Source organism: Eubalaena glacialis, chromosome 18 (genome assembly GCF_028564815.1).
Source record: "Eubalaena glacialis isolate mEubGla1 chromosome 18, mEubGla1.1.hap2.+ XY, whole genome shotgun sequence".
NCBI lineage: Eukaryota > Metazoa > Chordata > Mammalia > Artiodactyla > Balaenidae > Eubalaena > Eubalaena glacialis.
In genome coordinates, this window is record NC_083733.1 from 329,013 (window position 1) to 343,857 (window position 14,845).

Genomic DNA, 14,845 nt, shown 5'->3' on the forward strand with positions numbered 1-14,845 from the left:
AGCCCTTCCACTAAGCTAATGAGCATTGATCTGCGTCCTGCCTCACGGGAACAGCTGTATAACTTTATGTGCGATATACAAGACACCTAACTTTTAACGTGTAAAGTTTGTTTGTAAAGTACCTGGGCTTCCGAGCTGGCCGGTGACACCATCACTGTGGACTCTGCAAGGGGAGAGAAGAGGCAGTCAGGACCAGCTTCAGCGGCCCCGGGACCTGACACACGGGGCCGGCCCCTGCCCCCCACTGCCCCCCCGGAGCACACAGCGCATCGCCCAAGGTCTCCATCGGAAACCAGAAAGCTGAGCCATCAGTCACTGGACGGACACCGACAAGGCCCAGCTCCGGGCTGGACACCAGGCGAGCCGTGCAGCCCTGCCCCAGGGGCGGAGGGTCGGCTGGCAAAGACAGCCCCTGCTCGCCCCGTACAGCGACCACTCAGAGGGGAGCAGCCAACAGGGCCACGGGGTCCATCCCGCCCCCTTGGGAAGCAAGGCTGGGGGCACAAGTGAAAGGGGAGAGAGGAAGTAGCCAGGGGCCAGCTCGGGTCAGCCAGGCCCAGGGAAAGCCCTCACGGTCAGAAGCCGCACACCCCCAAATCAGAGCTAGATAAGAAACCCAGACGCAGTGGAAAGGGCAGGCCTTGCTCCAGAGTTCCCAACAGCTGCGCTGGGTCAGCTGGCATCTGGCCACCACCTCTGGATTTGGGGATTTCTCCCCAGACTGTCTCTGCCAGAGATTCAGAGTCCCCGGGACGAAACCCAGGTGCTGAATTGGGCTCTAGGTATTTTATTATGTTTATTATTAAACATGGCACTGAGTTGGCATGTTTACAAGTACTCAGTCGTGTAACCGGTGTACAGCCCAGGAGGTAGATGGTTCCCGTACCCATTTCACAGATGAGGAAACAGAGGCCCAAGGGAGTGAGCTCGTTTGCCCCAAGGTGTCACAGCTAGTAAGTGGCGGTGCCGGGTGTGGCCAGGCTGGGGGACCCCAGAATCTATGCTCCAGTCACTCCCTGAGCCACCCCCAGGCCTCCCAAGAGGCCAGGCTGGACGAGACACAGAAAACACACCTCCTTCCACCACCTGCCTTGAATAAGGCACGCAGAACTGTGTTAGGGTATGAAGTTTAGCTGCCTTAAATTGAGGTGGATAAAAAACACAAACCGTGCAATTCTCTGCTAAGTGAACTTGCTAACTCTGCAAATATTTTCAAAATGCCATCAAGAGACAGGAAGGTTGCCAAAGATAAAGCGCGTTTGTGTCGGGCTGATCCATTAAATAATGGAAGACACTGCACCCCCAGCATCAGTGGAGTTAATGCAACAGTGAGCATTAACTCCCAGTGAGCAGCTGGCCGTATACAGGTGTTGGATGGTCAGTAAAAGCCTGTAGCTGTGAATGGGGGCCATGGAAGGTGCAAGGGATCACACTTGACAAAGGTGCTTCCCGGAGGTGCCAGGGCCCCGAGTTTCCCTGATTTCAAGGGGGCAGGGGGCAGCCAGCCCTCAGCGCCCATCACAACCCAGCACGGTCTGGAAGGTGAGTGTTCACCAACCCAGTTGTATTTTAAGTCGCAAGGACTCGGGGGCCCCGCGGTGGTTCCGTGCCCAGCGCTTTGCTGCAGAGCTAACACATGACTTACCGTGGCTTCAGCTGGCACAGACTCCTTGTGGAGGCTGGCGCCACGGCTCCCTCTTTACAGGGGAGGAAACTGAAGCTCAGAGAGATACAGAGACTGACCAAGACCACACAGCTAACAAATGGTGGAGCTGGGGCTTGCAGGCGGGGCTGACACAGTGGTGGGCGCCCTGTGCTCAGGCGCCCTGGGCTCAGCTCAGGCTCATCTGCCCAGTTACCGGGGTGCCAACTCCAGGCCACCTCCTCCTTGACTGGGCCGTACCCGGAGGCCAAACTCCCTCCCAGGAGTCTAACAGGATCACAGCGAAACCCTAGCATCTGCCACTCACTGGCGTGTCTGCTTAGACGGCCACGTCCTGGGACCAGAGCAACCAGTGCCCGGTGCTCCCTTTGTGGGAGCCACACAGATACCTCGGCCCCCACAGCGTGGCCCTGGCACTGAACCGTTGATGCCGTCCCAGGGACCGAGGACCCCTTCTGCGTGAACACCTGGGTAGCAGGAGTGGGGCCCTGCAGTGGCAGAGAGGCTGGGCTGCATCCCCCATGAGCCAAGTCTCCAGGGCACACGGGTCCCCCAGGGACCCCAAAGACCTGAAGCCTCTCCTAGAAGCACGGGGCAGAACTGGCAAAGGGCCGGGTGGGCTGAGCTTACCGTGGGGTCATTTGTCATGTGACCCCAGGCACAGGCATCTCACAGGTGTCCCAACAGGGAACACAGCTTGTCGAGGGACTGCCTTCCTGTGAGGTAATCCTTGCTCAGAGGTGAGACTAAATCTCAGTGCTATCTACAAGCACACCAGCTCACACAGTCACACCCTTCCCGCGCACGCACGCACGCACGCACGCACGCACGCACGCCCGCCTGCCCCATGCGGTGCCTTCAGCCCTCGCCCCCATTTTCTGAAGGGGGTGCTTGGTGTTCTCTGCAGCGGAGGATGTTTCCCATCAAGAACTGTGCAGTGGAGCAGCGCCCAGGCCCCTGACTTCTGCAGTCCTGCTCTGGGCCCATCACATGAACCTGCGGGAGCTGCTTCCCCAGCTGTGTCTGGGGAGGTGCACATGGGACCGGGATCAGGTCAGCCCACAAGCCAGTGCATCCTGGGCCAGGTATGTCCCAAGGCTCCCCAAACATCCACACGGCCCCTGGGGCAGTTGCTATCAAACCCCCACTGCACAGAGAATGAAACTGAGGCACCCAGAGGCCTAAGTAACTTCCCAAAGTCAGGCAGCGGTGGGCGCAAGCGAAGGCTGAGTCTACTCGCCAGCCCTGTCCCCACCTCTCCCCGAGGGTGACTGCATCGCTGCTTTGCTTCCTGAACCTCGGTTTTCTCGTCTGTACGATGGGCTCACAGCAGTGCTTCCCTCGCTCCCCGTCTCCCAGGATGGCAAGGTGGAGCCGCTGCATCCCCGCACCATGTCTTGACTGTGTGACCCTCACAGGAGCAAAGGGCCCGGGAGGACCCCTGCATGACAGCAAGGGTGCATGGCAGCTTTGGTGGGGGGTCAAGAAGCAGGAGACAAAAGCCATACGGGAAGGATCTGGTTGAAAGAAAATGTTTCAACCAGAAATACTCTGGCTGCCAGGAGGAGATTCAGGGAAGTATGCTCTCCTCAGAAGCAGGATTTCATCTTTCCAGCCAGCCTCTACTCTCCTCTCACTCCTGGACACTCAGCCCTCACCTGTACGTCCATCTGTGTGGAGAACCATTTAGAAAGACACAGGTGGGACTTCCCTGGTGGCGCCGTGGTTAAGAACCCGCCTGCCAATGCAGGGGACATGGGTTTGAGCCCTGGTCCGGGAAGATCCCACATGCCGCGGAGCAGCTAAGCCTGTGCGCCACAACTACTGAGCCTGCGCTCTAGAGCCCACGAGCCACAACTACTGAAGCCTGCGCGCCTACAGCCCATGCTCCGCAACAAGAGGAGCTACTGCAATGAGAAGCCCACGCACCGCAATGAAGAGTAGCCCCCGCTCGCCGCAACTAGAGAAAGCCCGCGTGCAGCAACTAAGAGCCAACACAGCCAAAAATAAATAAATAAAAATTTTTAAAAAGATATAGGCAAGCTACAGAGACAGTCCCTGGTCACTCAGGAGGTGATCTCTCAGTGAGGCCCAGCAAGTCCACCTTGAGGGCCCAGAGCCCACAGGACATGCAGGGTTGCCTGGAACACCAGGGGTCCAACTTCAGCTCCTGGGAAGGGACATGCTGGGCCAGGAGACGTGGGAAGGGACATCTCCAGTGAGCAGAGACGGCCCCACATACACACACAGTGACAGCAGCACAGAAACAGCAGCAGCAGGGGCGGCAAGAGCAGCACATGTGTCTGTGTGTCTGTGTGTCTGTGTGCACAGGTCCCTGGGCCCAGGGTGATGTGGGCTCCGTACTGATGTTCCCTCATGAGTCCTCCCCACTCCCTGGGCACGTGCCACTCTCAGCCCAGTTTATGCAGGAGGAGTGGGGGCCCCAGCACTGCTATTTCTCCACCTACTGGGCTGGAGGTAAAGAGATAGATAGAGAACTGGGCCCCATGAAGCTCATGACACAGGGATGCCAAGGTCCAACACAGGACAAACTAAACGGCCTCTGTGTTTGGAACTCAGGGCTGCAAACGAGGTGAAGTGGGAAGGCCTTGCCTCTAGGCAGCGGTGGGCTGCAAGGGGGAAGCTTGACCCTGGAGACAGGGCCCAGTGCTTGGTGGGGGGGGGGGGGCCTGGAAGGGCCAGTGGCCTCAGAACTACAGGTAGAAAAGGACGGAGTGGGAGGAGGGGTGCAGGGGCAGGTGTGACCTGGCGGACAGGTCACATGAGCACCCAAGCGTGAAGAGAGGGGCCTGTGAAAAATTCTAGCACCAAAACTGACAAGAAAAAAACCCAGAAAAGCAGGGCAGTGTGTAAATTAGCGTAAGCAGAATGGAGAAGGTTGGAGGTGAAAGGAGCCCCATGAACACCCCGCACCCACCCTCCACCTGCCCAAGGGGATTTTCATGGGGGAGAGCCTGGTGCCTGGAGAAAAGTATGTTTCCCCGCAAATGTCGGCTGGGAGGGTGGGAGGTCTCAGGCAAGGTGACAGCCGAGCGCTGCTTTGGAGCAGGCAGTGTCCTGGCGGGCCTGCCCTGGAGGCATCAGGCGGACAAATGCCACTGAAAGTGTCCCAGGACCACTGACCACTGGCCACGCTGCATGAATGGGCTTTGCCTCAGAGAACGGTCAGCACACGCACTGAAGAGATGCCTGATGGACTTTCTTGCCTCGATTTAAAAACAAAACAAAACACCCTCGCCCATCGGGAGGTTTTAATAATGGCCTCTTAAAAATAACTTCACTGTTAACACGTTTTTCCATTTTCCCACTTGAAAAAGGGGGCTTCCGAGCAGTTATGAAGAAGTCTTCAGACTTGCCGACTAGGAAGTTTACTCGAGTAAGCGTCCCCTGCTTAGCTGGAAGTGGGAAGTATTCCCACTCGTATGCTAAAGTAATAGTACTCCTCCACACCCCCCGCCCCCAGCAAGTCAGGTTTAGTTTGGTTGTTGATTTCTTTTCTTTTTTCTTCTTTTTGGCCACGCGGCATGTGGGATCTTAGCTCCCTGACCAGAGGTCAAACCTGCTCCCCCTGCAGTGGAAGCACAGAGTCTCAACCTCTGGATCGCCAGGGAAGACTCTGGTTGTTGATTTCTCTAAAGTTATTTTAAACGTTGACTTAATGCCTACATTTACCAGAACTTCCTGAGGGAGGATGGGAACCTTCTTCTCAACTGCGATTACAGCACGAGATAAACACGCATCTTTCAGTGAATCCAGTAATCACTCAAGTCCCAGAGAAACGCTGGGTTAGCTACCTTAGGGAGACAGCTGGTCTAAAGTTTCAGCTGATTCACAAAAGCTCAACAGGGACAGAAGAGAAAGTTCAGGGTAATCTATTTTTCTTAATCTTTAAAGAGGCAGCAAGTCACAAACCTCATCCACCTTTACAAGACGTGTTTATGGACAGACACCAAAGATCATGTCTAAGGGAAAATGAAATTGGGCTTCTCTGTGTCGTGGGCTGGGACGTCCCCATACAGGTCAGTGGAGAGTGGCCACACGTGAGCTTTAAAGCACAGCCTTGGATTTCCAGTCGACCTGTGAGTATGAAGGCAGCACAAGTGCCGCTGGGTCTGCAGGGACCAGGAAGAAGGGGCTGACACATCCCCGGGGCTGGAGAGGTGGACAGAACCAGATGACCGCTGCACCCGAGGATGGCCCTTGTCCACTGTGGAGAGTACTGACCCCACAGTCAGAGATGCAGGGACCCCTCAGCTCTGCATCTGACTGATGGCGAACCACTTACCACTCTGTGCCTCAGCTTCCCCATCTTTAAAGTCAGAGGGTGAGACCAGGCAGGCCCGTTATAGTCCTGTACTGCTCTGCGGTGCCAGAAGCCACCCCCTGGGTTACACTGCTTGTCTTCAGGGATGAAGAGGGGCACAGGGAAGGTCTTTTAAGGAGGACATACAGCTTTAAGAGAAAAACTCTTGGTGAATATGCAGACTCCAGGGCCCCACCGATGAGGAGAGGCCATCCTGTATCGTGCTCTCAGCCCAGCCTTTGAAGACAGTGGACACAGACATTGAGAGCATCAGGGCTGAATCCAAATCCTGCCGCTTCCTGTGTGACTATGGGTAAGCCTGAGCCTCAGCTTACCCGACTGTAAAATGGGAACAGTACTGTTTGAGTCCAGCTCTTATTATTTTCTGCTGTCAAATAAGTGTTTTTGTGCAAAATAGAGCAACTCTCAAGTGTCACACAGCTGAGGTGTTAAGGGAGGTGGGAGCAGGGTTCAGAGATGAGAAGAAGCTTGTGGAGAAACAGTGACGGTCCTAGGGGGTGGGAGAGGTTCAGCAGACCCCTCCCTGTTACCAAAGGAGCTGTCGCTTCTGGCTAGCTTTGCCCTGGTCCTTCCCAGCCCTCCATGAGTCCGCCCATGGATTTCTGCAAACCCACCCCCTCCAGCACACACAGCTGGCCTGTGTGCTTCCCCAGGGGTATCACTTTTGGGGGTAATATCATCATATGCTCCGTCCCAGCACTCTGCTTCTCCAGGAAGAAAACTTTTTTCTTAAAGAGGCTACAAATCACTTAAACTTATCATTCTCCATAGACTTCAAGTATCTTTCAAGGGCTTCATTGTTGGTTCCCACGACGAATTTTACACATTCTCTGTTAAATCCTCACACCCACGGAAAACGAGCCCGAGGAAAACACGTGTCTCCTTTCGTGCCTAAGCGCCTGTGCGCCTACCGCTCCAACAAGGGTCCACACCACCAGTCACTGGGTGGGAAGGTCTGAGGGCTGCAGACCCCCAGAGGGAAAGGAAGCAGCCCAGGTGGGGAGAATCGCGGTAGGAGGGGCAGAGTCCAGTCTCCCTGCTGAGGGGCCTCAGGCAAGGAGCCAAAGCCCCCTCCTCTCCAGCCAGCAGCTGGCCCTGATGTTAAGATGGGTTTCAGGTGGGGGGGAATCCAGGAAAGGGAGGGGGGATGAGGGTCCCAGGTCGAGAGAGTGACTTTCATGTCTAGCAGAGCGAGAGAGGAAAAGCAGGGGCAAGGGGCGGAGGTCCGCGTCCCAGCGGAGAGTTGCTGGGGGCTCCCAATCCAGAAAGGGGAGCGGAGGGAGGAGGGCCTTCCAGTCTCGTAGAGAGAGAAGGCGGAGGAGGGGCCCCCAGTGCGGCAGAGGGAGGGCGCGGAAATGGGAGAGGTCGGCGGATCCAGAGAGGGAAGGCGCCGGAAGGGGGGCGCCGGGTCCGGGTCCAGGTCCAGCAGAGGGAGGGAGGGTCTCAGCCCCTCCCGCCGGGCGGACACCGCCCCCCGCCCCGCCGCGCCCCCGCCCCCGGCCTCACCAGCCGCGCCGGGCTCCCGCTGCGCGCTGACCGAGCCGTCCCTGCGCAGGAGGATGTCCGCTGTGTCCCGGATGCGCCGCCGGCCGCCCGGCGCGCCCCGCAGCCCGCGGCAGCACTGGAAGCACACGGCCCACGCCTGCTCCTCGTTGATGGGCTGCTCGTACGCCTTCAGCACCTCCTCCAGGGACAGCTCCCACGGCTCTGGCCGCCCAGCGCCCCCGGCCCGCTCGCCCGCGGCCGCGTCGCCGCTGGAGCTGCCGGCCTGGGCCATGGCCGCCCCATCATCGCCGCCTGCGCGCCCAGCCCGTTTCCATAACAGCCGCGCCAGGGCCGACGCGCCCGCGAAGCGCGGGGGGCGGATCCCGCGCCGCCGGCCGCTGCTTTGTCATTGTCGGGCCCCGCCCAGCGCAAGCGGCCGCAGGTGAGGCCTGGGAGAGGAGGAGGAGGGGGAGGGAAGGGGAGGAGGAGGGCGAGGGGGAGGGGAGGAGGAGGAGGGGGAGGGGAGGAGGGGGAGGGGAGGAGGGGGAGGGGAGGGGGAGGGGAGGGGGAGGGGAGGGGGAGGGGAGGGGGAGGGGAGGGAGGGAGGGGCGGGGGGAGGCCCGTGGAGGGGGTGAGGCAGGTGGGAGGGGGCGCGGAGCTGGGCCAGAGGAGGGGGTGGAGAAGCCGGGATCCGGTTGCTGGGGGGAGGGTCCGGGGGAGGGGGCGCGGTGAGGAATGTGGAAGGGACAGGGTGCGGGGGGTTGTGAAGAGCCGGGACCCGCAGAGGGACGCTCGGAGGGAGGCGCGTACTGAGACGCGGTTCTCCTCGCCCTGCCCGCGAACCCACGGCGGGCTCGCACACTCGTGCCAGGCCAGCATCCAGCCCAAGACCCACCGCGGTAATAGTGGGGCCCGGCACGTTGGACCCTGGGCTGCGGCAGAGCCGGGAGGCCCGTGACTGCAGGAGGAGCAGCGGTGCCGCAGAGCCGGCTGGCAGAGTGACCTCAGGAGTCACCACTCAGGGTGATGAGAGGCAGAAAGACCCGAGTAGGAAGCACTTAATAAGCGTCCCTTTCCAGCGGGGACACGCGGCAGCGTTAAGAGCCCCGGTGTCTCCGTGGAACATGGGCAGAGGCGCAGAGCACCGGCGATGGAGCAGCGCTTCGTCCCCGGCTGGCCTCTCTCCGTGCGTGGGAGGCGGCACTGGCTCACAGGCTCAGCCGAGGCCTGTTCAGCCCTGGTTGTACCAGGTCAGAATAACACGGCCAAACGGCCCTGGGAAATAAGAGGCAAGAAGGCAAGGGTCCAATCCTGGACCCCCTGGGGAGCAGATGTCGTGCAGATTCCTGGAAATTTCTACATGCTGGCGATATTTTCAGGTCTGAGGTGGAACTTTGAACTTGAAAGTTCCCTGGGAATTCCTTACTGTCAGATAACCCCATCTGGAATTTTAATCTTCCAACAAAAAGGAGTTTGGTAAAGATGAATTGTATCAAAAGTTTTGGTGTTCAGCAGCCAGACACTTTCAGGGCTTTCCTGGCTCTCGGCATTTATGCAGCCAAAAATCGCAGCAGCGCTGCCACTTTGTAGATGGAAAGTTGGAGCCTGGGGCTTGCAGTCTCCAGAGTGAACTGCAGGCACCTGGGACTCAGGTCAATCTTCCCGCCTAATCTTTACCCACTCTAAACCCCCATCCATGGTTGCCAGTAGAGGGAAGGGAGAATCTCCGGGTCTGTCTTAGATCACCGACAGCAAGAAACCCACAGTGGGGATTTCCCACACGGTGGTTAGGAAAGACCCTGACTCACAACACACAGTGCCAGGGATGTGCGATCCTCAGAGCTGTCCTCCCCCACCTGGTGGTTCCTGATGGGCCCACGCAAGGGGAGCTTTTTGCTTTCAGATTCCATGGGGATAAAGACTTCCACTTGAAACATTACCAGCTCACCGAAGTTAGGGTCACTGCTCCTACCGTAGGCCGAGCTACCCCTCCGACTCCTGGTGGTGGGAGCATCTCAGGAGGGGCACCCTGGCCCCAGAGCACAAGGTGGTAATTACTCTAATTGGAAGCTGGTTGGGTTGTAGCAAGAAGTACCTTCCTTGTTCTTCAAAGGGCCTCAGGTTTCCCTTGCTGACCAGATGGTTTTAGGATCTCATTTGATGACCATGGGCCTTGGTAAGGACCTAGTTCTCGATTAAAAAAGATGCACAACCTGAGAGTTGTGAGTTAAGTTTTATTTGGGGCAAAATGAGGACTATAGCCCAAGAGACGGCATTTCAGACAGCTCTGAGAAACTGGTCCAAAGGGGTAGGGGGAGAGGTCAGTATATACATGATTTTGGTGAACGGGGGTACGTGCAGTCAAGCCCATTTTTGCAGAGACTTGCTGCTGGTCACGAGGAGCAGATGTCACCGTTAATGATTTTAGTGCTTTTCTAGATACGAGGAGATGCAAGAATTGGGCTCATAAAATCTTCTTCTGAAAATATCTGGCTATCTGAAGGACTGCTCTGCCAGTTTTTCCCAGTGCCCAGAGGGCCTCTTTCCTGATCTCCACCCCGAACTCCTTTCAGGGGGTGTTGAAGTTCAGGAGCGGAAGCACCTCATGATTTAATCCTCGGAGAGGTAGATGGCAAGTGCCAATTTGTAGATGGCATAGTGATGACTCGCACCTGCCTGATGCAGGGGCCCTGAGGTCACCTGTGTAACGTATGATACCCTTTCTGCTCTGGCATTAATTGTGTTTTCAGGGATCCCTGTGCACTTCAGCCAGCAAGATTTAGAACACTGGGGTTTTACTAAAAAAAAATTTTAAGTTAGGTAGGTCCTACTTCCATATCTCTTGGTATCTGAAGGTTTGTCCCTCTAGCCACAAGCAAATAATGAAGCAGGAGCATCAGTCAGCTCTCTAGATGCTCCTAGAAACCATATCGTTTTTCCCTGCCAGCTCATTTATTCATACATCTCCCAAAAAAGCCCCAGATGAGATCTAGAAATGGACATAAGGTGAGAAGAAGCAGCCTGCAGGTGGTGGTGGCAGTGAGAGGGGTTTCAAGCTCTTAGACTGGGAGCCCGAGAGTGGCATCTAAGTCAATAAAGGGAAAGGAAGTGAATTCACCAAACCAAAACTGATCAAAGGGGCCCATGACTCGAGTGGCCAGATGCAGCAGGCTCTGATCTGGTTGCTAGAAGCTCTGGGTATAGTGACAAGTTCCACCCATTGGTCACAAGTCAGAGTCAAGGTAATCACTTCCTTCCTGGGGTGGAGTACCAAGCACAGCCATACTTTAAAAAGCCTAGTCAATATTTTAAATCAGACTGAGGGCTCTGCCATAAGGAAGTGGTGTGGGTAAACTGACAGCTGTCTGGGCTCCACACACTGAGGGAGAGCAGACGATGCCTGGTTAAAATGGGAACGGGGGGACTTCCCTGGCTGTCCAGTGGTTAAGACTCTGCACTCCCAATGCAGGGGGCATGGGTTCAATCCCTGGTCAGGGAACTAAGATCCTGCATGCTGCGGGTGGGGCCACAAAAAAAAAAAAAGTAGGCATGGGGTTTATCCTAGTAGAAAGTGGCTCTCGGGTTAATATATGGAGCTCTTTGTCCACCAAGTATGCAACACAGAACATCAGCGTCAAAGAGATGTTAGTTCTTCCATAACTTGAAGTTGCCCCTTGGATTTTAGCAATGAAACTGTATTTCCAGCTGTTCAGAGTCTCAACAGAGAAACATGATAGAAGTTGATGGTCAGTCATGAACCCAACCTGGAAAGCGTTGGATCCAGGTCATTTCTACACGACGGGATCGTCAGTAGCCCACTCCTGAAGCCATGTCCTTTATCCTTCATTTCCAGTGCACAAGGAAGGCCCGGGGAAGGGAGGCTGTGCTTGGAAACACAACTGAAACATTTAGTGATGTGACTAATCCACCAGTGCTTGGAGTTGGAGAATCACTAAGTTATCACATTAGCAAACACACTCCCCAAATATTCATCTTACAGTGTAGGCTGTTCATTCGCACGTATTTGCTGAGCACTGGGCGTTGATGTCTTATGCCTGGGAAAGACCAGTGAAAAACCTGACCAGGTCCCCCCAAGGATCCACCAGTCTCTCAAGGGGAAACAGCCACAAGGAAACACAGTCTCTGCAGTTGGGGAAAGGCTACAGGTGGCTACATAACCCCACTGGTTATGTCTGTTTTTTCCCATGCTCTGTGTTTGATGCTTTGAGGGAATTACAGATCATGTCCATGCCAGGGCAGTGCAATCAGAGGGGTGGTTGGCTCATGACTGCCATTGGCCAGAGATTCAGATCTCCAGGAATTATACCTCTGAGCATCTTTGCAGACACAGAAACTAAAGGATCCTAATTTTTGGCCCCTGGAAGCCAAAATGATAATTTAGGACTGCAAGCCCAGGTGCCCTGTGGAATACAGTTACCTGATTCCAGGAGGGGAGGGTGTAGGGCTCCAGGGTCCAAGGTAGCACACCGAGAGCGCGCTGAGGGTTTTTTTTAAAATTTATTTATTTATTTATTTATTTATGGCTGTGTTGGGTCTTCGTTTCTGTGCGAGGGCTTTCTCCAGTTGCAGCAAGCGGGGGCCACTCTTCATCGCGGCCTCTCTTGTTGCGGAGCACAGGCTCCAGACGCTCAGGCTCAGCAACTGTGGCTCACGGGCCTAGTTGCTCCGCGGCATGTGGGATCCTCCCAGACCAGGGCTCGAACCCGTGTACCCTGCATTGGCAGGCAGATTCTCAACCACTGCACCCCACCGGGGAAGCCCCGCGCTGAGGGTTTTGAGACAAAGGTCAGAGTGAGTCAGGCATATGAGCAATTGGGTTAAACATCAAAGACAATTTGAGATGAAAGGCCCTTCGACTCCCCCCAGACACAGGTAGAACCACCTCACCTGCTGTGAGGGGAAGGCAGAGGCTCTCAGCCTGCACTGAATTCCACTTCAGCTTGAAAAACAGGTCGGCTTCTCCCAAGAGACCTGTGCACACTGAACGCTACGAGCAACCAGGCCCTTGTGTCCACGACTCAGAGGCCCCTGAATGCCGTCTTTGTCACGATCCTTGCAGCGAGGCAGGGCTCAGGGGTCCGGGAGGAAAAGCTGAAACTCGAGAGGCTGTGGTTTTGTGCTTTAGGATTATTTTGGGATAATGATAAAGCCCACGAATCCCCAGGGATGCCCGATAGGGCCAGGCTGTGCTTGATCTCTAAAAGGGAGCCCAGTACAGCTCTGGGGAAAGGGCTCTGGGACTGGCACGGCTGCAGGATTTCTAGGCTGGTATTAGGAAGAGGTGGAGACAGGAGAAGAGGCGGGGACCCAGAGCTAAGCCCAGGTGATGAGAGGAGATCCCACAAGATGATGGGAAGAGGAGGGGAGGCAGACAGGGCTGTCCTGTGAGGGAGGGGACGGACGAGGAGCACTTACACGCTTACCCTGCATTCCTGATCAGGAGCCGAGAAAATACTCCAGAACACTGTTTACTCCCCATTGATGACATTGGCGGTCATTTGCAGTTTTATTTATGTTGTGAAAATTAACAGAAGCCTCATTTAAAATGGAGTCGGGAGGCCAGAAGGGGGAACACTCACGCCCTACGACCCCACCTCAACTGCAGACCCAACAGGAAGAAGCTTACTACTTTCCTACCCATCAGGGGAAGGAAGAATTTCTCCCTGCCCGCAACAGCCCAGCCAATGAGAGACCACCCTAGCTCAGCCAATGAAAAGCCACTACACTTCCAAGTCCCAGTTTCCTCCAATGGACCCTTTGTTTACAACATCCCCTCCCCAAACGCCTTTCTCTCCTCTATAAAAGAAGTTCCTCTCCTTTGTCCTCTGGGCTTGCCTGGGGTTCGCCATAGATTGCATGTCCTGAATTGCAATTTTTTGCTATTCCTGAGTAAACCCATTTTGCTGGTAAAATAACTGGCCGTTTCATTGTTTTAGGTCAACAGTGTTTTGAACAGGTAATGCAGGGAAGTTAAATATGAATCAAACGCTTTCCAAATGTACACTCACACACTAGCTGCTGTATGAACTTCTCTGTTGTACCATGTCTTCCGCTGCACAGACTGGAGTGAAGCAAGCTTTACCTCAGAGCTGACATGTGATCTTGGATGGTGGGGTGAGCCTCAAAGGCTTGCTGGGGCCTGAACTTGGTAAGATTGTAGAAATAACTGTGTAAATTGTTGTTGGCTAATTTGACATGGATTGATGTTCAAAAGTACAAAAAGGTATAAACTGCAAAATCTTCCACCAGACACTGGCCCCAGGGGCAGTCACTGTATCTGGTCTTTTGTTTATCCTTCTAGAACTGTCATATGCCTGTTTCAAACACACATGTCCCCTTTATACACTGAGGTCAGCACATCATACACCCTGTCCTGTGCTCTGCTTATTTACTCATCAGTGGGGGTGGGTGGTGGGGAATGGTTCGTATCAGCATGTGAAGAGCTTCTGCGTTCTCTGTACAGCTGCATATCCCTGCTGGGGGGGTGGGGGGTAGGTTTTTTCCAGTCTTGAATGGATAACTTTGTACGCAGTGCTTCGTGAGGGCATAGATTTTGTTGGCTTAATCACTGCTGCCCCAAGTATCTTGGACAGTGTAAGAGCACAGCTGATACTTGTGCAGTATAAATTCTAAGAAATGGACTTGCTGGGGCAAAGGATATACAAATCTGTAATTTTAATAAATATTATCAAACTGCCCTTCACAGAGGCTGTACAATAAACACTCCCACTAGTAATGTTTGAGGGTCTTTATTTTCCTAAGCTCCCCTGACGCAGAGTATGATCAAACTTTTGAATCTTTGATGGGTGAAAAATGGCTTAATTTGCATTTCTCTTATTGGAGTGAAGTTGAACAACAGATTCTTTTAAAAAATTATTTAACTCAACTAGTATTTATCAATGCATTTCTAAATGCTGGACGGTGTTCTAATTGATAGGGGTATAGCAGTGAATGAAATAAACCTGACCTTTCCTCATTCACAAAGCAACAGCACATTTTTAGTGATGACCCTGACCATTCGGGTAAAATTTATTTTATGTTAACCATTGCACTTGAGGTTTGCAGATCATCACAATTATTCTATATTCCTAGAGCAATGGCTCTGACACTTTAGCATGCATCAGAATCCACAGGAAGGCTTGTTAAGACCTAGGTGTCTGGAACCCTTCCCAGATTATTTTCTGTCTCATTTGGTCTGAGGTGTGGCCCGAGAATTTGCGTGTCTAACAAAACCTGGGTGATGCTGGGGCTACTGCTGGTCTGGACACACTGAGAACACAGCCTAAAATCACCTTGTTCTGTGACGTAAACATATCCCTGCTCTTGCCTGA

The 14,845-nt window shown here is 54.6% G+C and overlaps 1 protein-coding gene across 9 annotated transcripts in view; it reads right to left on the minus strand.

Annotated features, from left to right (window-relative positions):
- The window catches only part of SPIRE2 (spire type actin nucleation factor 2), a 27,477-nt gene extending 19,549 nt beyond the window's left edge, over positions 1 to 7,928 (minus strand). For 3 of the 9 annotated variants that reach the window (XM_061174396.1, XM_061174395.1, XM_061174402.1), the window contains exons 1-2: positions 7,515 to 7,928; positions 123 to 163 (exon numbers count right to left, since the gene is read on the minus strand). In XM_061174396.1, the coding sequence (XP_061030379.1) occupies positions 123 to 163; positions 7,515 to 7,785 (312 nt within the window). In that variant the 5' untranslated portion in view covers positions 7,786 to 7,928. The remainder of the gene's footprint in view (positions 1 to 122; positions 164 to 7,514) is intronic. The other 6 variants (XM_061174399.1, XM_061174398.1, XM_061174397.1 and 3 more) reach the window with 4 other exon arrangements.
- Between the last annotated feature and the right edge of the window lie 6,917 nt (positions 7,929 to 14,845).